Source organism: Papio anubis, chromosome 2 (assembly GCF_008728515.1).
Source record: "Papio anubis isolate 15944 chromosome 2, Panubis1.0, whole genome shotgun sequence".
Lineage (NCBI taxonomy): Eukaryota > Metazoa > Chordata > Mammalia > Primates > Cercopithecidae > Papio > Papio anubis.
Genome location: NC_044977.1, coordinates 154,663,474 through 154,686,864, shown reverse-complemented (window position 1 = coordinate 154,686,864; position 23,391 = coordinate 154,663,474). Strand labels below are relative to the sequence as shown.

The 23,391-nt window shown below is 42.2% G+C and overlaps 1 protein-coding gene and 2 long non-coding RNA genes across 4 annotated transcripts in view; 1 reads left to right on the top strand and 2 right to left on the bottom strand.

Annotated features, from left to right (window-relative positions):
- Positions 1-29: 29 nt before the first annotated feature.
- On the bottom strand, positions 30-6,497 carry LOC116273830. Its single transcript, XR_004182280.1, has 3 exons — positions 6,374-6,497; positions 3,253-3,327; positions 30-113 (listed from the first exon to the last, which is right to left on the bottom strand). It is a non-coding gene; the product is annotated as an uncharacterized LOC116273830 (long non-coding RNA).
- IL20RB (interleukin 20 receptor subunit beta) overlaps positions 164-23,391 on the top strand; it is a 49,949-nt gene continuing 26,721 nt past the window's right edge. The window contains exons 1-3 of one of the 2 annotated variants that reach the window (XM_031663739.1): positions 164-6,702; positions 20,430-20,556; positions 22,146-22,336. In XM_031663739.1, coding sequence (XP_031519599.1) covers positions 6,615-6,702; positions 20,430-20,556; positions 22,146-22,336 — 406 coding nt within the window. In that variant the 5' untranslated portion in view covers positions 164-6,614. Of the gene's footprint in view, positions 6,703-8,892; positions 10,107-20,429; positions 20,557-22,145; positions 22,337-23,391 lie in introns of those variants that run through there. The other variant, XM_031663740.1, reaches the window with a different exon arrangement.
- On the bottom strand, positions 6,492-22,182 carry LOC110741917. The gene is made up of 3 exons (XR_002518947.2): positions 22,049-22,182; positions 7,764-8,057; positions 6,492-6,573 (listed from the first exon to the last, which is right to left on the bottom strand). It is a non-coding gene; the product is annotated as an uncharacterized LOC110741917 (long non-coding RNA).

Here is a 23,391-nt window from a genome sequence, read left to right as displayed (position 1 = left end):
AGCCCTTCTCTAGAAGTTTGAATTTCACTCCCACCTTGTTGCTGGGGTACCTTCCTCAGGGTACATCTGAACGCAGTGGCCTTATACAGAAATGTTGTTCAACCCACACAGTGCTTTAAAAAATTAATTGCCAACATTTAAAAATTAGGGAGTTTCACATAAAATTTTGAAGTCAAAATATAGAGACGAATCTCTGAAACGTTTTATTTGGGAAGCAAGAATTGTAATTCAGGGCATATACACAGATAGTAGTTTTTGGTATGTCAAAAGAACAGAGAAGATTGGGAGTTTTATTATAAAGAGAAATGTTACGTATGTTTTGAAAGAAAACTCTGGCTCTAGAGAAGTTTTTGGGAGCTGGCAAACTCTGGTGTGTGACAGTGATAGGTAAAACCAATCTTGGAGTCACAGCAGGTCATTTCAGCAGCTACTAGGTAAAACTGATCTGAGGGTTTGCAGTTGGCTGTTTCAGTAGCTGGGCTTGTGGAAAACAGTTCGTGGAGCAGCTGCTATGCCCTTCGAGTACTTTTTCCCCTTAGCGCATTGAATCTGATTTTGTTGGGTATGACAAGAATTACCCAATTTGTATAATTAACTTTCACACTCCCAACCCTTTTCCCCCTAGTTGAGATCTCCACATGCAGTTTACTCTCCCTATTTTTCCTGTAACATGGAAAGTTTTGGGTTTGGAATCTGGAAATTACCATTTTTTTCAGAAACACTCAGTTACATTGTCCAAATCAAGAAATTAGGAGTGTGGCATTACAGTACTCCCTAAGTTTTCCATTTTAACACTTTGCTAGAAGATAAGAGGTCCTTTATAATCTTGCATTTATAGAACTTTTAACTTTCCAAATGGCTTCACAATCAAGGTCACTTTTTTCTTAAAGGACTTTTGATATAGAATAGATGCTATCTTAATTTTGTGGTTTGAACACTACCTTTTTTAAAAAAATGACAGATGTACTGTTTCTGGAGAAACATTATTAGAAGCATTGGCTTGCTACTCGATTCTGATAGGCTGGTTTTGTTAGTGTTTAGCAAGTTTTTGTGACTCAATTCTCTGCTATCTTTTTAACACTTGACAGACCAGCATGATATGCATGCCCCACACCCTAATTTCTTGCTGTAACATGACCTAAACTAAATGACTTAGGAACTGAAATGTTTATTTCTACTCTACTAATGATGTGCACCTTTTATCTGAAAGTATACATAGTTTGCTGAGATTTGTTTAATGAGTAGAACTGGCGTTAGGCTTGGTGGGGTTTTGAACAGAGGAGGAGTTTGAGCTGTCAGCCGCCATGTTCACAGAGGGAAGTGTTTTAAATTAGTGTCTTTGAGAATATTTCCTGGTGAGTTAAAGTAGATTTCTAAGGTAGTTGCTTTAAATAAATTTCTGTGCTCAGATAATTTATATCTTAGACTATGGAGAAACTTTTCAGATAGCCTTCATGAAATTACTGAGACGAAAAGGTGAATTCCAGAATGAGACTGTTAAGTGTTGTCTATTTTAGGCTAAACACAGGAATGGTTATTAAACTGATATTTTTTGAGTCCTTTTGAAGGAAACTTAGTAATCGAATAAGGATGGCTTATCTAGGAGAAGTAATGTCAAACTTGATATTTTCTCAAGGGGGATGTTATAGAGAGCAAATTCATCAGGGCATATGATGATGTCAAGATGAAAATATTTTTTTAATGGTTACATCTCTCTATATGTGATTTTATGTTTAAATACCTTTTGGAGATACTCATAATCAATTTATCCAACCAGCTCACCTCAAATATTGCTGAGCTGAGACTGTTCTAGCAATGTAATAGTGAAGAAAATGGACAAAGTTTTTATAAAACTTATGTTTTAGTGATGTAATACATAATGGAGAAGAGCTCTGAATTAAAATAGAGCAGGGTGAGGGTTGAGTGAGGGTGAGGGTGTTAATTTATATAGGATGATAAAAAGAGGCCTCTGATAAAATTGACCTTTGAGTATACTGTGTGCTTCACTTAATAGAATCACTGATGACTATGAACAACCCGTGACTGAATAAAATACAGCAACCAAAATCATCTGAAAATTATGTGGAACTTCACTATTACAGAGCATTGTTTCTGGTTTTCAGATTTTAAATTTGACCAAAATGGTATTTTATTGAAATGCGGAGCATTTAACTACAGAAGGCTATTCTGAATAAACCCTGATTCTCCATTTTAAGAGGAGTTTTTTGGGGGGATGTCAGAAAAAGCTAACTACAGAAAGGACAGTTTGGCCGACTTAAGGGTTCTAATTGAGCACACTCTAAAGGAAACCGTGGAGGTTAAATTCCTGATGACCAGACAGTAAACATTTGGGAGGAAATTGAAAAATGGAAGTGTTTCAGAAGTGAAAAAGGAATGCAGGAGCCCTGAAAATTAGGTTCTAAAAATGTGTAGAAATTCTACCTGGGGCTGGGCACAGTGACTCACACCTGTAATCCCAGCACTTTGGGAGGCCGAGGCAGGCGGATCACCTGAGGTCGGGAGTTCAAGACCAGCCTGACCAATGTGGAGAAACAAGAGTCTCTACTAAAAATACAAAATCAGCTAGGCGTGGTGGCACATGCTTGTAATCCCAGCCATTGGGAGGCTGAGGCAGGAGAATCGCTTGAACCCGGGAGGCAGAGGTTGTGGTGAACTGAGATCACGCTGTTGCACTCCAGCCTGGGCAACAAGAGTGAAACTCCACCTGGAACAGACTTGGTGGAAGCATGAATTAGAAGAGTCTAAGACAAATGGAATTCCGCTATTTAAATTCCCTGTGTTACTTCTAGAAAGAAAAAATTGAGACAGTGAGTTCCAACTAAATGTCAGAAGTGCTAAAACACAGTATGTAGATACCTAAGAATCTTAATGCAAAGGGAAGGAACTATTCTGTGTTAAGTAGGGGAAAGGAAGATTACTGGAAAGTAGTAGTTGACCACATAGTTCATTGAAGGACACAGGGCCTATCCTGGACTTGCATAACCCTAAGAGTGAGTGCCTCCGATTTTGCACCCTAGGTGCTTCCCTTAATTTTAGTCTTGGCCCTGCAGGGCACAGAGAGCTTAGGGTTCTCTTCCTTGGCCACAAAACTTCCCATCCCTCCCCACTGCCTCAACCTTTTCATAAAAACCTTTTCTCTGCTGCTTTTCCTTCCATAATTAAATATCAGAGATTTAAGTGGCAAATAGTGTAATAGAAAAAAAATCCTATTTCTGAACTGTACCTACTTACAGGAAATAGGTCTATTCTTCCAGCAGTTTATCTTCTGACGTGGATGATCCTCCATGGAAGGCACCAGAAATTAACCTGAGAAGTGGAGGAAACAGGATAGAGAATAGTTTCGTTGTGCATGTTGCATAGACAAGACATTACAACTTCTCTTTCTATAGAGGGGCACCCCAAAGCCAGAAGAGAAAGGCAAAATCAGGGTCAGGGATCATCCAGGAATGTTAGCAGGTGAGGCACAGCCCTCCAGAAGTCCTCACCCAGTGATACAGCCCAGGTAGAGGTGGGTGGTCTGAGTTACTTGCTGGGTCATGACCCAGGCTTGAAACGGATTATTGTTCAAAAAATATGACAGGCAGATGGCATTATCTCTCAGTGCCCCTTGAGGTGTGCTGAGCCCAGGGCAGACTCTGTGCAATGGCTTACGAACGACTGGCAGGCAGTACTGTCTTGCCAGAGCATGGTAGTGCTGGACAGGAGTGTCTTGACAGGGACCCATGAGCAGGTGGAGCTAACTATCCATCGTAACACTTCAAAGTTTGGTGAACAACTCTTCTTCTCCGACAGCATAGCTACATGATTCTTATTCTTTCTTCCATTTTCTCTGTTTACTTTCCTTTTCATCCTCTTAATTCAGTCATGTTCCCCTCTACCTTTCCATCCTTGCTCATATCATTCTCCCAAAAGGAATGATGAACAGTGTGCCTCTCTTCCCCTCCTACCCATATCTAATTGGTACATCCGGAACCTCATATTGAGGTCTGCCTATTCCCTAAAGCCTTTGCTGATCTCTTGGATCACTCCTCTGTCCCGCAGACACATTGAAGCATTCCTTTGATGCTAACTGGGAGGCAATTAAGGTGAGTGAAAAAAGCTTGGAGTTACGCAGACCTCAGTTGGAATTCCTGTTTCCATCCCTGACGAGCTGTGATCTACAGTAAGTTAATTTCCCTGAGCCCTGTGTTCTCACCTGAAAAGTGGAGAATCAAATCATATCTTACCTTGCAAGTCTGTTGTATAATATATGGACATGTATATAGTGTGTAGAAACCCTTTAGGACAAATCCTGGCAGATAATAGGTAACCAGTACACATTGGCTTATATTGTTAACTTTTGACATGCTGGAACTGTGAGCAGAAGTGAACTTAGAAGAGAGGAATCAGGAAGCCAAGATGGAGAACAAAGGTAAGATTGGGGACAGATGTTGAGGCCATGTATGAAGCACTCTTAAGAGGAGCAGTGAGAGACTGTACAAGCAGCTAGTGACCAGAGGTCAAAGCACAGATGTGACTACTGACTCACAGTGCTGGGATCAAGGAAAATATGCACCAAGTTTTCTTGGCTATGGTGTGGTAAAAAGATATACAGCAATGTTTATTGTATACTTTTTTTTGTGCCAGATCCTGTTCTAAGTCTCACTTAGTCCTCACAACAGCCCTGAGTCAGATACTAATAATTGTTCCCAATTTTCAGATGAGAACCATAAAGCAGATAGTTTAAATGACTTGCCTGAAGAAACACAACTAAAAAGTTGACACCAATCAACCGGAAACAAAGATGATTTATATACTGGAGACTCCCCTGCCCATATAAGCATCTAAGTTCAAATTTCTCAAGCTGAACATGTGCAGCCTTTTTCTATAGCACCCCCAATCCTGCCTGTCCTGACCACACTCCACCCACTTCATTATTTCACTTGAGGTGCTGCCATCCACCCAGTTACCCAAACTCAGAACCTGAAAGTCGTGTTTGGCTCCTCCTCCCCAGCCCTCTTAATCCACTCAATATCCAGAAGCTTTCAGTTCTACCTTCTTTATCTTTTGAATTTGGTCATTTCTCTCTACAGACATGAGAAACCTAGTGGAAGCCAACAGTGTCTGTCGCCTAGATCACTACCGTAGCTCCCTCATGGCCCTCCTGCCTTCAATCTGGCCCCCTGTGCTGTTTTCTCCACCCTAGTTACAAACTTTTTAAAGCTCAAATGCAGGGAATGACATAGTCATATTTGAGCTTTGAACCCTTCCTTTGGCATTCATTCCTTTCAGGATAAATTCCAAGCTCCTCAGTAAGGCATTCAAAACTCTCTAGAATCCTGTTTCTGTCTGTCATTAAGCCCCATTTCTCGCCGTTTCAACCTTGTTCTCGTGTTGCACCAAACTTCTTCTTGTTTCCTAAAAACAACATTCCTGGCTGATTTTTTTTTTTTTTCTGGAGTTTAACACCCAGTCCTGGAGTCACCTCCTTCAGGAAGCTTTCTGTGATCCTACAAACTGGGTTAGATGTTTCTTTTTAGTGATCCTATATTCCCTTATGAATATTGTCACTTCATTTTAAAAATGAACTTATGATTATTCCTGCGTCCATCTTCTCCACTAGTTGGGAAATTCTTGTTGAGGGAATGGACTGTTGAATTCCTAAGAACTAGCACATAGTAGGCCTTCAGTGAATGTTTCTTGAATGAATAAATAAATGACCAACTTTCCCAAGGTTACATTATAAGTTCTGAAACTTGAACCAAAATACATTATACTCTAGAACCCATGTTTATTCCACTATTGTATTTGCACATTAGGATGGTTAAAGTCCTTCAAGGGCTAAATTTTAAGGGGCTAAATACTATCATAAGGTTTTTCTTCCACCTCTTGAAATTGGTTTTAATTTTTCAGTAGTACATTCACATGACTCAGTAATCAAACGATATACAAAGATATTCAGTCAGAAGTCTTGTTCCCATTTTTCTCTTCCACCTTTCCAATTCCCACTTTCTCTGCCTCAAGGTAACCAATCTTGTTCATTTCTTACATCTTCTTTCAGTTTTTCTTTTTGCAAATGCATGCACATATGAAGCTATATATTCTTCTTTACCCTCCTGACTTTTAGAAAGGTATTTTAAATTTTTTCAAATATCTCTAGTTTTTCTGAAGTGGGCATGTATTAGAAAAAAGAGCTGCTCAGTACCCAGCTTGAATGAATTCACAGAGAAATTTAGAAGAGAACAGCTATTTAATGAGGGAGGGAGATAATCCTGCCGGCTCATTGGCTCCTAGGGATGTGCAGGGTCCTCTAGGACAGAGCCTGTGGTGCGGGTATTGCTCATAGGCAGATTCTCAAGCTCCCCAAAGTTACATTTTCTCTGGAACTCTCCTAGGCCACTCCCCGCTGATGCAATATCTGGGTTTGGGCAGAAAGGAGGGTGCTTCCGAGCCCGCCCTCTCTGAGTTTCCTGGGCCGGCTCTAGAACAATTCAGGCTTCGCTGCAACTCAGACCTCAGCTCCAACATATGCATTCTGAAGAAAGATGGCTGAGATGGACAGAATGCTTCATTCTGGAAAGAAACAATGTTCTAGGTCAAACTGAGTCTACCAAATGCAGACTTTCACAATGGTTCTACAAGAAATCTGGACAAGTCTTTTCATGTGGTTTTTCTACGCATTGATTCCATGTTTGCTCACAGGTAAGTATAAATTAGACTGCATCCAATAGTTTGGGCCTTGAATATTGGTTAAGAAGGCAAAAAATACTTTCCCAGGGCCTGGGGTTGAAATATGTGTATAGAATATCTTATGTCTGTTTTATAAAAGATTTATCACCTCCTAAATCTCTATTCCCACATCCCAAGAAAAAGGCGTTCATTCTGTTTGGAAATCTCTCTTCTTAATGTCCACAGAACAATCTAGAAAGAGAAATCATCAAAATAAATAAAAGCAGAGCTCTGTGCACTTTGTTATTTATCTTATCATATGGTTTTAAAGAGTGCAACATAGTTCTGTGAGACTTTCTGTGTGTGTCTTGGAGATGTTAACTATAAGAATAGATTAAAACAAAGATTCTAGCAAAATACACATGAATAAAAAGACAATTTGTGAGCTTAACATTGGATACAAGACTTAAAAAAATTGGATTTCTCTCCTGGTCATTGAAGAAAAGGTACTCCATAGCGTTCTAAAAAGTATTTGGTTTGAGACGTTTTCCCTGCCAGTGAGATTACATGATTTTCTCTGCTCCGCTCCTGGTTGCTTGTATCTACCTGCTTTAATGTCTTAAACTTGGAACTCTAGCCTTTGATGTTTGTTCATGTCAAATCATGTTTAAGAAAAACTTTTAATTTTGATACTCCAAGACACTAGGCACTTTGCAGTGTTGATGGGAGCCTTGAGTACTTTCTCTCTCTCTCTCTCTCTCTCTCTCCCCCTCCCTCTCTCTCTCTGTGTGTGTGTGTTTTACACAGAACTAATTTAATTATTCTAGTTAGTTTAAATCAGGCAACAAGTCAGTACTAAGACAATTTGCAAAGGTGTAAAACTGGCTTAAACATCAAATTTATGGTGTTTTTTTCTTAAAAACCTTCACAGCTCCCAGTTGTTCAGCACATGGTGTCCAAATTCTGTTGTTTGTCTCTCATCACCCAGCATATTCAGGCCCCACCCTATATTTATTTAACCCTATTTCTCACTACTCCTTGAAAACAAATATGGACTACAAGCAGCTGCTGGCTTAACAGTCATCATATTATACCTTCATTTCCTCCTTCTGGCCTTTATTGTTATAATTTCCCACCAGAAGCACCATCTTCAGTTTTTCCTTCTACATCTTTTCAAGACCTCTCCCTTCTTTGACCCCAGGTACTTTAGCTTCGGGTGGTTACTTCTCTTTCCAGCACTGGCCTGGAGGGCCTGGGCCTGGGCATCTTTTCTGGTGTCCCCACATCCCCTAGCACAGGCTAAGCATGCTGGTTGTTTGGTTAGTTAGTTGGTTGGTTATTTAGTTGTTGGAACAAAACTGTTGCCAAGAAAACATCCCTCCACTAAGCTGAAATGAGAAGATGGGAGGGTGAATGAGAAGAGGGAAGCCCAGCATTTTTTGACTTGACATTTTCTTCAATGGCGCCAGTCTTATAAGTCTTTTCTTGAAAACTCCTGTTTTAAACAGATCTGGAGGTGAGTGTGCACTTCTGACACTTACACACTTACATAGAAAACACACACACACCAAAAAACCTCAGTGGCGAAATCACAAGGAGGTCAGCGCCAGAAAGACCTATGTGTGAGTTTTGGCTCTGTCACTCACTAGCTCAGGACTCAATCATGTAACGTCAGTTTCCCTACCTGTGAAATGGTCATAATAGCCACTTTCAGGTTATGAGGGGTTAAATAAGATGACACAAACAAAAGCACTTTGAAGACTTCAACATTTCCCCACCCCCAAATGTTAGTTATTGTTATCTGTTGGTTATACAGATGATGGTATCAGTAGATAATTGCTTTAGCTGAGGTTGCCTTTATGCAGTTTTGACCATTTCCTCTGGATTGTGTAGGTGCCTGTGATGAATTCTGCAAATTCTGAATGAACTTCTATTGGTTACTAGATCACTGGACAGATAGGTAGAGTTGTGGATGTGTTTTTTGTTTGTTTGTTTGTTTTGTTTTGTTTTATTTTTGAGACGGAGTCTCACTGTGTCGCCAGGCTGGAGTGCAGTGGTGCGATCTTGGCTCACTGCAACCTCCACCTCCCGGGTTCAAGCAATTATCCTACCTCAGCCTCCCGAGTAGCTGGGACTACAGGCACATGCCACCACGCCCAGCTAATTTTTGTATTTTTAGTAAAGACAGGATTTCACCGTATTGGCCAGGATGGTCTCAATCTCTTGACCTCGTGATTTGTCTGCCTTGGCCTCCCAAAATGCTGGGATTACAAGCGTGAGCCACCGCACCCGGCCATGGCTGTCTTTCATAGAAATCATTTGCCTTGTCCTGTCCCTCCCAAATAATAGTGTGTGATTCAGAAAGCTGATTCTGCTACCAATAGTAATAATAACAATGACAATCACAACTGCTATTTCTGAGTACACATTTTGCCTTAGGTTAGCAAAAATGTTCTTTTGACTTCTCACATGAATCCTGCAAGGTAGGTGTGATTCCCCACTCCACACATTAGGGATAGAGACTAAGAGAGGTTCAGTTATTTGTCCAAGTAAATATATCTAGTAAGTGGGGGAATTGGGATTTGATGATGGTTTGGTCTGCTCCAGAGCCTGTGCCCTTTACACTTCTCTGCAGAAGAAGCTGAGACATTAAAACAAGGTAGAAGAAGGGAGGAGGGACAAAGGAAAGGAAATAAAGAAAATGGTGCTACCTTTTCTAATGCATTAGCCTTAAAGGCTGTTAGAGGTAAAGGTGACAGAAGATAGAGGTAAAGGTGGCAGAAGAAGAAGATAAAGGGAGTGGACATCAGACCCACTGAGCGTGCTTCAGAGAAGAGATGCAAAGATTTTTGCCTGGAAAGGTTGCCCCAGGGCTTTATGGTGGGTAGGCTTCACGCTACTTCCCTTGGACTGACTCACTCAAGGTTTTATGAAATAGGTGTTCAGCAGCAAAAAGGGTCTGATTTAAAGACAAATGAGAGTTAAAAGAGTTAGACCTAGGCTAATTTCCCCAAGGAAGCCAAAGCTTAGTTTACTTGTTCAACTTTCATTCTTTTAACACCGTTTATATACCAGGTTCTGGGATGTGTGCTGATTGCAGAGATTTAAAAAATTTGTCTTCAGGGAGCCTAAGAGCCTGCTGAGAAGTACACTAAAGTCTTTGACATTTGGGAATTTAACAAAATTTTAACTATTCTTTAGCCACCAGAAGTAAAGTCTAGATCTGTGGTTCCCAATCTCAAATGCACATTGGAATTACCTGGGGAACTTTTTAAAAGCTAAATTCCGTGACTTCACAGCTAGAGATTCTGAGTTAATCTAGGGTGCTGTCTGGATGTTGGGACGTTTTCAAAACTCCATGGGTGGGGCTCCTTAGAGAAGTGATTGATTCCAGGACTGGGCAGGGAAAAAACAAGATGAGACAAGAGCATTTTGTGGTAAGTAATGAAGTGATTATAAAAGGATGAGGGCCTAAGTTTAACAGTTAACATAGTATCCTGGATTGGATCCTGGGATAGAAGAAAGACCTTAGTGGAAAAACTAGTGAAACTGAAATAAACTCTGGAGTTTAGTTAACAATAATGTCCCAATATTGGCTTTTTAGTTTTGACAAATGTTTTACGGTTACATAAGATGTTAGCATTCAGAAAGTTGGGTGAAGGATATATAGGAACACTGTGTACTATCTCTGCAATTATTCTGTAAATCTAAAAGTATTCCAAAAATTTAAATATCTATTAATAAAAATAACATGAGTAAAAGGGGTGGGAACAAGTTAAAAGGACACAGGCAACTTGAAAGTATTCCCATTGGCCAAAAGCTAGAACAATTTGAATAACAAAATAACAATAGTGTTGGACTTTACAGAATAAATTAAAATATCCATGAGTCCATACTGGTAAAAATAAATAATTGAATAAATAAATAAATGGTGGAGAAGGAACAGCTCTTCTTCACAAAAGAATACAATTAAATCAAATATCACTACTAGAACATCACAGCAATAATTGTTACAAGAAATATCCATCAGTAGATGTTAAAATTAATAGGTGAAAGTTTAAGGAGAAATGGAATATTTGCACAGTCTCAAAGTATCTCCCCCAAGGTATTTATTAACTATACAAGGGAAAATGGTAGCTTTACAGTAGAGACACTTTCTTAACCAAGTGATCAGGGCAATTAACATCACCGGTAACAAAATGTATTGATATCATGTACTCCCTGTGAGTGTCTGGAAAAAATGTGTAACCTCAATCAAATCATGTGAAAATATCAGACAAAACCGAATTGAGATATGTTCTACAAAACAACTGATGAGTACTCCTAAAAAATGTCAAGGTCGGCCAGGTGTGACTGTAATCCCAGCACTTTGGAAGTCCAAGGCAGGCGGATCACGAGGCCAGGAGATCGAGACCATCCTGGCCAACATGGTGAAACCCTGTCTTTACTAAAAATACAAAAATTAGCCAAGTGTGGTGACATGTGCCTGTAGTCCCAGCTACTTGGGAGGCTGAGGCAGGAGAATCACTTGAACCTGGGAGGCAGAGGTTGCAGTGAGACAAGATTGCACCACTGCACTCCAGTCTGGCAACAGAACAAGACTTTGTCTCAACAACAACAACAACAAAAAAGTCAAGATCATTAAAAAAGACAAAGACAGACTGAGAACAGGTTGGAGGAGACTAACTAGACATGACAGTTAAATAAATATCCTGAATTGGATTTTGGCAAAAAAAAAAAAGAAAGAAAGAAAGAAAGAAAAGCATTAGGGAAAAAACTGATGAAATTTGATTAAATACTGAAGTTTAGTTAATAATATTGCATTAATATTAATATCTTAATTTTCTATAATTGTGCTATGGTTATGTACATACGGAGGGCTGAGTGAAGAGTATATGAGAGCTCTCTGTATTATTTTGCAACTCTTCTGAAAGTCTGAAATTATTTCAAAATACAGTTAATCTGTTCATTATTTCACTGTGCTAACATCAAGGTATGGGCAGGACTACATTCCTTCTGGAGGTTTTAGAGAATCTGTTTCCCTCTTCCATGGTATGAATGTACTACAGTTTGTCTAACCATTCACCTGTTGAAGGACATCTGGGCCGATTCTAGCTTGACTACGAATATTTGTGTGCAGGTCTTATCTGATGTAAAGTTTTCGTTTCTCTGAGATAAATGCCGAAGAGTGTAATTGCTAGATCATATAGTAACTACATGTTTAGTTTTACAAGAAACTGCCAAACTATTTTGAACAAGAGTATCATTTTACATTCCTACCAACAATGTATAAGTGACCCACTTGCTCGCATCCTTGCCAGCATTTGATTTTGTAACTTTAAACACTTTTAGCCATTCTGATAACTGTGTAATGCTATCTCATTGTGATTTTAATTTGGATTTCCCTAATAGCTAATAGTGTGCTTATTTGCCATCTATATATCCCCTTTGGTGAAATGTCTATTCATATCCTTTGCCCATTTTTAAATTGGATTGATTTTTCTACTGCTGAGTTTTGAGAATTTTTTATGTGTTCTAGTTACTAGTTCTTTGTGAGATAGTGGTTTGCAATTTTTTTTCCACTTTGCAAATTGTCATCTCATCCTCTTAACATGGGCTTTTGCATAGCAAAAGTTTTTTAATTTTGATAAAATAAAATCATGTTTTGTCTTTTATGGATTTTGCTTTTGGTGTCAGGTCTAAGAACTTTTTGCCCAGCCCTGAAGATTTTCTCCTGCTTTTTTCCTAAAAGTATTAGAGTTTTGTATTTTTACATTTTTTTGCATAAGGTGTGAGGTTTAGATTGAGGTTCTTTTTTTTTTTTTCCTTTTTTTTTGCCTGCAGATATCCAATTGTTCCAGTATTACTTGTTTAAAGCCCTTTTTTTTTTGAGACAGGGTCACACTCTGTCACCCAGGCTAGAGTGTAATGCCGCAATCACAGCTCGCTATGGTCTCAACCTCCTGGATTCAGGTGACCTTCCACCTTAGCCTCCGAAGTAGCTGGGACTATCTTAGCTGGGACCACCATGCCTGGCTAATTTTTGTATTTTTTTATAGAGATGGGATTTCGCCATATTGCCCAGGCTGGTCTCTAACTCCTGAGCTCAAGTGATTCACTTGCCTCGGCCTCCCAAAGCTCTGGGATTACAGGTGTGAGCTGCCATGCCGGGCCTAAAAGCCTGTTGGATTTTAGGATTACTTTTGTCTGGAATTGTCAAAAAGCAGTTGAGCACATTTGTGTGGATTTATTTCTGGAATCTCTATTCTGTTCCATTTATCTTGGGTCTATTCCTTTGCCAATACTACATAGTTTTAATTACTGTAAGTCTTGGAATTGGGTAGATTGATTCCTCTCACTTTATAATTAAAATGGTTTTAGTTATTCTAGTTTCTTTGTTTTGTTTTCTTTCTTTCTTTCTTTCCTTTCTTTTCTTTCTTTCTCTCTCTCTCTGTTTCTCTCTCTCTCTCTCTCTCTCTTTTTTTTTGAGATGGAGTCTTGCTCTGTCATCCAGGCTGGAGTGCAGTGGTGCAATCTCAGCTGACTGCAACCTCCGCCTCCCAGGTTCAAGCGATTCTCCTGCCTCAGCCTCCCCCGTAGCTGGTACTACAGGCACGTGCCACCACACTCAGCTAATTTTTTGTATTTTTAGTAGAGACAGGGTTTCACCGTGTTAGCCAGGATAGTCTCAATCTCCTGACCTCATGATCCGCCCCGCCTCGGCCTCCCAAAGTGATGGGATTACAGGCATGAGACACCGCACCTGGCTTTGTTTTCTATTTTCTTTATTTCACACGGGGTAAATGTGAAATATTGTTACATGTATATAATGTGTAGTGATAAAGTCAGGGTACTTAGGAGAGTCATCACCTGAGTACAATACATTTTTGTTGACTATAGATAACCCTACTTTTGGCTGGGCGCGGTGGCTCACACCTATAATCCCAGCACTTTGGGAGGCTGAGGTGGGTGGATCACGAGGTCAGGAGATCAAGACCATCTTGGCTAACACGGTGAAACCCCATCTCTACTAAAAATATAAAAAAATTAGCCAGGCATGGTGGCGGGCGCCTGTAGTCCCAGCTACTCCGGAGGCTGAGGCAAGAGAATGGCATGAACCTGGGAGGCAGAACTTCCAGTGAACCAAGATTGCGCCACTGCTCTCCAGCCTGGGTGACAGAGCAAGACTCCGTCTCAAACAAAACAAAACAAAACAAAAAAACCCCTACTCTGCAATCAGGCATTGAATTTATTCCTTCTAACTATATGTTTTGTTTTGTTTTTTGAGACAGAATCTTGCTCTGTTGCCCAGGCTGTAGTGCAATTGTACCATCTCAGCTCACTGCAACCTCTGCCTCCCAGATTCAGGTGACTCTCCTGCCTCAGCCTCCCAAGTAGCTGGGATTATGGGCATGTGCCACCATGCTCAGCTAATTTTTGTATTTTTAGTAGAAACGGGATTTCACCATGTTGGTCAGGCTGGTCTTGAACTCCTGACCTCAAGTGATCTGCCCACCTTGGCCTCCCAAAGTGCTGGGATTAGAGGTGCGAGCCACTGCGCCCCGCCACTTCTATCTAACTGTATGTTTTTACCATTTAACCTACTTCTCTTCTTCCTCCCCACTCCCACCCACTCACTCTTCCCAGTTTCTGTTATCTGTCTTTTCACTCTCTACCTCTGTATGATAAAATCGTTTAGCTCCCACATATAAGTGAGAACATATGATATTTGTCTTTTTGTGTCTGGCTTGTTTCACTTAAGATATAGTTCGGCTGGGCGTGGTGGCTCAAGCCTGTAATCCCAGCACTTTGGGAGGCCGAGATGGGCGGATCACAAGGTAAGGAGATTGAGACCATCCTGTCTAACCTGGTGAAACCCCGTCTCTACTAAAAAATACAAAAAACTAGCCGGGCGAGGTGGTGGGCGCCTGTAGTCCCAGCTACTCGGGAGGCTGAGGCAGGAGAATGGCATGAACCCGAAAGGCGGAGCTTGCAGTGAGCTGAGATCTGGCCACTGCACTCCAGCCTGGGCGACAGAGCGAGACTCCGTCTCAAAAAAAAAAAAACAAAAAAAAAAGATACAGTTCAATTCACATTGCTGCCAATGACATGATTCCTTTCTGTATGAGTGAATAAATAGTATTCCATTGTGTATATATACCACATTTTCTTTATCCATTCATCCATTATGGATGCTTAGGTTGATTCCTTATCTTTGCTATTGTGAATAGTGCTGCAATAAACATGAAAGGGGAGGTTTCCCTTTGACATATTGATTTATTTTCCTTTGGGTAGATACCCAGTAGTGGGATGGCTGAATGGAATGGTAATTCTATTTTTAGTTTTTTGAGAAATCTCCATACTGTTTTACATAGTGGCTGTAATAGTTTACATTCCCACCAACAGTGTGCAAGAGTTCCCTTTTCTCTGCATCCTCATCAATATTTGTTATTTTTTGTCTTTTTAGTAATAGCCATTCTGACCTGGGGTAAGATGACATCTCACTGAGGTTTCAATTTGCATTTCTCTGATGGTTAGTGATACTGGGCATTTTTTCATATATCTGTTGGCCATTTGTGTGTGTGTGTGTGTGTGTGTATATATATATATATATATATATTTTTTTTTTTCTTTTTTTTTTGAGACGAAGTCTCGCTCTGTTGCCCAGACTGGAGTGTGGAGCACAGTGGCGTGATCTTGGCTCACTGCAAGCTCCGCCTCCCAGGTTCATGCCATTCTCCTGCCTCAGCCTCCCAAGTGGCTGGGACTACAGGCACACGCCACCATTCCCAGCTAATTTTTGTATTTTTAGTAGAGACGGGGTTTCACCACGTTAGCCAGGATGGTCTTGATCTCTTGACCTCGTGATCCGCCCACATCTGCCTCCCAAAGTGCTGGAATTACAGGTGTGAGCTGCTGTGCCTGGCCCATTTTTGCTTTTATTCTGGCTACTTTGGCTGCAGCATTAGTAGTATCTGTGATTTCATCAGTGGGTTAGGGTACAGTTATTGGAGTCTGTGGTGAAGTTGTGCTGTGGGATGCCAGGTGGGCCAGTCTACAGGCCCCAATTTTGGCACTGGTGGTCTTAGTATGCCTATCGTTGTGTCCCAGGGTTGGGTATGCTGGCACTGGTGTTGGTGGTTACCAGCACGTTGATTCTTGGGCCTCCACATGACTTGCTCGGATGCTGGCAGTGGTAGTGGTGGACTGGGCAGGCAAGAGGGTTCTTGGGGCCCTGGACAGCTAGCATGGCACAAGTGATGGCCATGGCACAAGTAGCAGTGGCAGGATAATTATCTGAGTTCTAAGAGTTGTCCTTTTATGATGGCAGTGGGTGTGATGGGCTGTGTAGGACAGTCTCCAGGACTGCAGGTGGTACTTGCCAGCTGACGTGATGGCAGCTGAGAGTTTAGACCCAACCACAGGACCCCAGAAGGAGTACTCAGGTGCCCAAGGTGCTCTTGTCACCCTCCAAGGCCGCGGGCTATGTGCTGTGTCTCAGAGAAGGGGGTGAAACTAGGTTGGGTGGGCTTGTGCTCAGGCCCTTCAAAGTGGGAGCAGGCACCAGTCATGGTGGGTAGGGATCAGGGCAATCCTCAGGTCTCAGGTGGAATGCATGGGTGAGGAGTGGTAGTAGTCATGCTGAGGTCCTCCCACTGGAGAGGGTGGGGCTGACCTCTGTGGCTACAGCCTGGGCCAGTAGGTGGGGAACATGTACCTGTCTCATGCTTCGGCCCTGGCGGAGCTTACCCCCCAGCCCTGGCAGCAGCTGGCCACACCTAGCTTGAGCCCTTACCTTGCTGCAGGAGCCCCCAACCAGCTTGTGACTAAGCCCCAGTGGCAACTTGTGCCTGTTTTCATCCCAGTCTCAGTCCTGGCAGCACTCACTTCCCAGCATTGAGAGCGGCAGCCCATGCCTCACTTGATTCTCAGTCTCGGCTGTGGGAGTTCATTCCCAGTTTGTGCCCTAGTCTCGCAGCAATAGCTTGGGTTTCTCTAATGGTGCTGCTGGCCACCAGGATAGCATGTGCATCTGCCAAAGACTAGGATTTAAAATGGTGCCTTGCTGTAACTGTTTGGGTCTCAGAAAAAGTATGGGACCCAGCATGAGTTCCCTTCTTGGGACAGTTTTGTTCCCCAATCCCCTGGCAGCTCCCTATGTATGTTTTCAGGACTTAGGAGGGTTGAGGAACTCTCTCGCGGCCAGGACTGCATGATTCCATGGTGGGAATGAGGGCCACCAGAAGTCTCTCACTTACTCTTTCCCCACATTGAGAAGTCACTCTTGGCTGCCAGCTTATCCTAGCCAAGCAGTCTGCCTCTCCTCCTCTTTCCTTGCTTTTGGTGTTTCCTATAACTTTTCTGTTGAGTTCCAGTGTTCTCTTGTGGATAATGTATTCAAAGTGTGACTGTATATACATGATTTCGGTTCTTCTAAGTGGAGGAGGTAAGCATGAAATGCTTCTGGTCAGCTCTCTTGAAGCCCTTCCCCCTCCTTTTAGGTATTCTAGTTCCTTTGACTTTTCTTATAAAATTTAGGAAAAACTTATCTATGTTAACAAAAAACTTGCTAGACTATCGATAGGAATTGCATTAAACCTATATATCAATTTGGGGGAGAACTGGCATCTTAACTGTTGAATCTTCTAATGCGTGAACACAGTGTGTCTCTCCATTTATTTAAATCTTCTTTGACTTCATTTAGCATTGTGGAGTTTTCCCTATACAAACCCTGAATATATTTTGTTAGATTTACACCTATTTTTTTCAGTGATTATAATTTTTAATGTCTGTGTATGTGTTTGTTGCGTGTATATAGAAATATAATTTTGTTGTTGAGACGGAGTCTTGCTCTGTTGCCCAGGCTCGAGTGCAGTGGTGCAATCTCAACTCTCTGCAACCTCCACCTCCTGGGTTCAAGCGATTCTTCTGCCCCAGCCTCATGAATAGCCGAGATTACAGGCATGCACCACCACGCCCAGCTAATTTTTGTATTTTTAGTAGAGATGGGGTTTTGCCATGTTGTTCAGGCTGGTCTCGAACTCCTGAGCTCAGGTGATCCGCCTGCCTTGGCCTCCCAGAGTGCTGGGATTACAGGCATGAGCCACTGTGCCTGGCCTAGTTTCAGATTTTTTTTTTTTAAGATTCTGTGGGATTTTTCTACATAGCATATCATGTCATTTGCATATAGGGCAAGTTTTGCTACTTCCTTTATAATCTGTATTTCTTTTACTTCTTTTGCTTGCCTTATTACAGTGGCTAGAACTTTCAGTAGTATGTTGAATAGGAGTGATAAGAGTGTACATTTTTGCCTGTTCCTGATCTTGGAGAGGAAGCATTCAGTCCTTCACCATTAAGTAAGATGTTAGCTGTAGATTTTTTGTAGATGGTCTTTATCAAGTTGTGGTAACTCCCTGCTGCTCTTAACTTGAAGAGAGTTTTTGGTTCTGTCTTGGTTTTTCTTTTTTTTTTTTTTTTGAGATGGAGTCTTGCTTTGTCGCCCAGGCTGGAGTGCAATGGTGTGATCTCGGCTCACTGCAACCTCCATCTCCCAGGTTCAAGCAAGTCTCCTGACTCAGCCTCCCAAGTAGCTGGGATTACAGGCGTGCGTCACCACACCCAGCTAATTTTTCTATTTTTAGTAGAGACTGGGTTTCACCATGTTGGTCAGGCTGATCTCAAACTCCTGACCTCAGGTGATCCGCCTGCCTCGGCCTCCCAAAGTGCTGGGATTACAGGCATAAGCCACCGCACCAGGCCTGTTTTGTCCTATTTTTCATAATGAATGGATGTGGGTTTTGTAAATCCTTTTTCTGTGTCAATTGATATGATTTATGATTTTATTCTTTACTTTATTGACATGGTAAATTACATTAACTGATTTTCAAATGTTGAACCAGCCCTGCATACCTAGAACAAATCCCACGTGGTCATAGTATACAGTTCTTTTTGTACATTGTTGAATTTGGATTGCTAATATTTTGTTGAAGATTTTTGTCTAAGTTTATGAGATATATTTTTATGTAGTTTATGTATATATTTTCCTTGTCTAATTTTGGTATCACAGTAATACTGGCCTCATAAACTAAGCTGGAAACTGTTCTTTCCTATTCTGTTTTAGAGGAAATTGCATTTTGTTGATGTTGTCTTCTTTAAATGTTTGGTAGCATTTTCCATTAAAACCATATGTGCCTGGAGATTTCATTTCTGAGAGCTTTAAGTTATATAATTAAATTATGTTAATTAATAAATGGATTTGTTGACATAATTTAATTATGTAATTACATTAACTAGTTTTATAAAACGTAGCTTTATATTTATATGGCTTTATATTCCCCAAATAGCTGGCTAGGGAATTTTTTTTTTTTATTTACCAGAGGAAGGTGTCAGAGGGGACCATTCCCTGTCCTCCTGTACCACTCCACCCCTTTTCCTTTCCATCCCTTGGGTGATTTCAAGCTTGGGGGTGGGTGGGGTCAGGAAGCCTGCCTTGTGGGTGCTCCCGGTGTTTCCCCACAGAACAGACCATGGATGCTGAGGGTGAGGTGGAGGTGCATCACTAGGGCCCTACATTAGCGAAGGAGCAGGGAAACCAGGTGGGGTGTCCCCAGCAGCCTTCCATCCCTTTGTGGTCACAGGGCTTGATAACGAACAGCAAGTGCCAATCTGGAGATAGGCACAGAGATGAAAAGTCTCGAATGAGGACTCTAGCCCCACCCCTACTATGCTGTAGATGTTATCACTGTACTATAACAGCAAAGGGAGGCAGGTGTTGGGCATTTAAAGAGGAGCACAGCAGAGAGTTCAGACTGTACCTTGGGGTGACATGTGAGGATGAAGTGTTTGGCTTTGTGACTGCCCAAGTCCTTATGAGCAGGTTCACCTTCATAGGGCTCTTTCGTTCTCTACAAATCATAGTCCCACTGTGTGCATACTCTGGGCACACTGTGTCTGGGCACACTCTGGGCATACTGGTATCCCAGACTGACTCAGGGGCCTGCAGTCTTTCTGGGGTGGAGTCGCAGAGCTGGCTTGGTGTCCCACTTGAATGGACTCTCTCCACGGCAGATCTGAGCCCGTACTTCCCACCTGGCAGCTGATGCCCCATTTGGCCTTGCTGAGGGACATGAAAGGATGTGCTTTGGCATCTGAGGATGGCAGTGGCAGGAGAGGGAGGTGATGAGAATGTTGTGGTAGTCTGCACGGGTTTTCCATGAATGATTAAGAGGCTCATGTTTATGCAACTTGCTTAAAGCCACATAGTAAGTGGCAGAGTCACTGGATCCTGGTCAGTCTAACAGAAGAGTCATAAATAATGTGACTCAGTTTTCTCATTTGTACAATGGAAAAACTAATGGTCTTTACCTCCCAGTATGGTCATGAGAATTCAATGAGGCAATCATGTAAAAATCCAGCACATGGCCTAGATAGAACATGGTAAGTATTAGATAAATATTAGTCATTATTAATATTGATATGTCATTTATCAACAAAGTCAGAATTACAATGATGGTACCAAAAATTTAGCATTAACATGAGTATGATAAAATTAGAGTTGTTTCTGGTTTATAAACATGTGAGGCCTTTTTTTTTTTCTGGAGACAGAGTCTCATTCTGTCGTCCAGTCTGGAGTGCAGTGGCACAATCTTGGCTCACTGCAACCTCCACTGGTGAGGCCCTTCATTAGACATTAATTTGAAGCTGTGGCATTCTCCCACTATGAGCCCACCTGTCAGCCTGGCTATCTGTCTTGATCCTAGATGAAGTGGCCATTCTGCCTGCCCCTCAGAACCTGTCTGTACTCTCAACCAACATGAAGCATCTCTTGATGTGGAGCCCAGTGACCGTGCCTGGAGAAACAGTGTACTATTCTGTCGAATACCAGGGGTGAGTTTTTTTTTTTTTTTTTTTCCTCTTATTTTTAATAGTTCTCCCTTAGGCAGAAGTTGGTTCCTGAAGGCATAGCCCTTCCTCCTGAGCCCAAGGTGGCTTTTTGAGTCCAGGGATAGATTATCCCCAATGATCTACCCCCTCTGTCTGCATAGGCATTGAAAGAGTTGAAGAAGCAAGGGAAATTGTTCTGTGGATTTGACAGTGAACTCTCTGGGAAGACGAATGTGCCTAACACCTTTTGGTGGAGTTCTTTTAAAAAGTGAATCAACTGTTCAACGGGTTTGACTCTGACTTGAGATGGATAAATCATTGGAGACTCAGATCCTTTAAGGGTGGAGGAGTCCTCACTTTTCCTGACTGTAAGTTTATACCTAGAGCCAAAACAAACTATAACCCTAAAGGTCAGCTGGCCCTGGGGCCAAGCAGGCTCTAGTCTTCTCCAGGTGACCAGGTACTTGCAGCTATTGAAGATTGATAAGGACATAGAAATTGCTCCATATATTTCATTAACAATGAGTACAGGCTAAGCACCTACATATGTAGATATTCTTCTAGGCTCAGGGATACAGTTGACAAGGTTTCTGGATTTTGAGAGCTTACATCTAGAGGAGGATACAGATGGTAAATATATTAGGCCAGCATTCCCTAGTATGGTAGCCACCAGCCACAGCTGGTTATTTAAATTTAAATTAAATTAAATTAAAATGTCTGTTTCCTGCCACACTGGTCACATTTTAGGTGTTTAATAGCCACATGCGGCCAGTGGCTACCATATTGAACGACATCGATTTAGAATATTTGCATCATCACAGAAAGTTTATTTTTGGAAAGCACTGCTCTAGGGAATTTTGGACAGTAATCAGTGCTAGGAGGAAGCTAAAAGGCTGATACCATAGAGAGTTGACGCTGAGTCTCCTTTATATTAGATGGCCTGGGATGGCCTCTCTGAGGAGGTGATATTTATGCCATGTCTGAAGGACAAGAGGAGCTGGCCATGCGAACCGCAGGGGCAGAGCGTTTGAGATGGAGTGAACAGCTAGTCAAAGGTCCTAAGGCAAAAAGTGCTCAGCATTTCGGAGAAATGACCAGTGTGGCAAGAATATCATGCTTAGGAGCTGAGTGAGAGAGAAGGCCAAAGCATCTTGTAGGCCACTGGCAAGAGTTTGGATCCCGTTCTAAGTCCTGTAGGAAGCCAGTAAGGAGAGAAATGCCATGATCTGCTGAGTTTCGAGAATGGCATGCTGAGTTTCGAGAATGGTTTCGAGAATGGCAGGTGTGCAAGCTGGGAGACCACGGCAAGGCAAGGAATGACAGTGGCTGAGATTAGGGTGATGACCCTGGAGATGAAGAGGTAAGAGATACAGACACATTTATGTTTATGCCTAGCTTTCCCCATCTGGCGATAAAAGGAGTAAGGGAGAACGGATGGTTGGTAGGGAGGAGAGTGGAGGAGCTGGGATAATGAGCAAGTACTTACTTTACTTACCTGTACAAAGTAGGAGAATGAAGGCAGTCACTTGCAACCATAACAGAGCCTGTGTCAGAGGGGCTGGTGTAACTCTGTGCCCTCCTCTCTTTGACAGGGAGTACGAGAGCCTGTACACGAGCCACATCTGGATCCCCAGCAGCTGGTGCTCACTCACTGAAGGTCCTGAGTGTGATGTCACTGATGACATCACGGCCACTGTGCCATACAACCTTCGTGTCAGGGCCACACTGGGCTCACAGACCTCAGCCTGGAGCATCCTGAAACATCCCTTTAATAGAAACTCAAGTAAGGTCCTTCTCTCTTTACACTCCCACCCCCACCAGCCACTCCTTTGGGAACCATGTTCACCTAGACTTTCTAGACTTTTTTTTAACATCAAAATAGTCCTGCAAAGCCAGGGTATTGTGAACACAAACAACCCTTACTGGTCCATTTGAAAAATTGCCAACTGCTTTCTACGTGCTGTTCTCTCTCATGCCCTTTAACTTTACAAGTCATTCCTGATTGTCTGTGTCAGAGAGTGCAGGTGTTGGGGATGCTGACACTGGGAACCTGGAAGGAAAGCTGCTCTGGAAGTGAAGAGATGGCACCAGGACTGCTGCTCCCTACCCTGATTGTGCCTCCATAAATCTTACACTGCCTCCCACTTGATGCCTCATTAACTGCATATTTACTGCCCATGTAATCAGCTTTGTTGTGCAAGAGGATTTATACATTTAACAGAGCCACCGGAAAATTGCCCGTCTATAATGACTTTTGTGGGAAATAAATAACTTTTCTTTTGGCGTGGTACCTGGAAAAGGATCGAGAAAGAAATAATAGAGGAATCCAGATAGGTGGCCAAATATGGCTGAGTACAAGCACTGGCCATTGTGTAAAAGGACGTGTGTGTTTGGGGAACAGAGGAGGCAAGGGCTGATGGGCAGGGGGTAAAGAAGCAGCTGATCATGTGGTGAAGGGCTCTGACATGAAGCTTGACCAAGTCAGTAGAGGGGAGCCATGAAAAATGAGAGGATCTAGATCAGGTATATCCTTTTTTTTTTTTTTTTTTTTTTTTTTGAGATGGAGTCTCACTCTGTTGCCCAGGCTGGAGTGCAGTGGCGCGATCTCGGCTCACTGCAACCTCCACCTCCTGGGTTCAAGTGATTCTCCTGCCTCAGCCTCCCAAGTAGCTGGGACTACAGGCACGCAACACCATTTTGGCCAGGCTGTTCTTGAACTCCTGACCTCAAGTCATCTGCCTGCTTCGGCCTCCCAAAGTGCTGGGATTACAGGCATGAGCCACTGCGCCCGGCCGACCAGGTCTGTCTTACAAAACAACTACTCTGACTGCTGTGTGG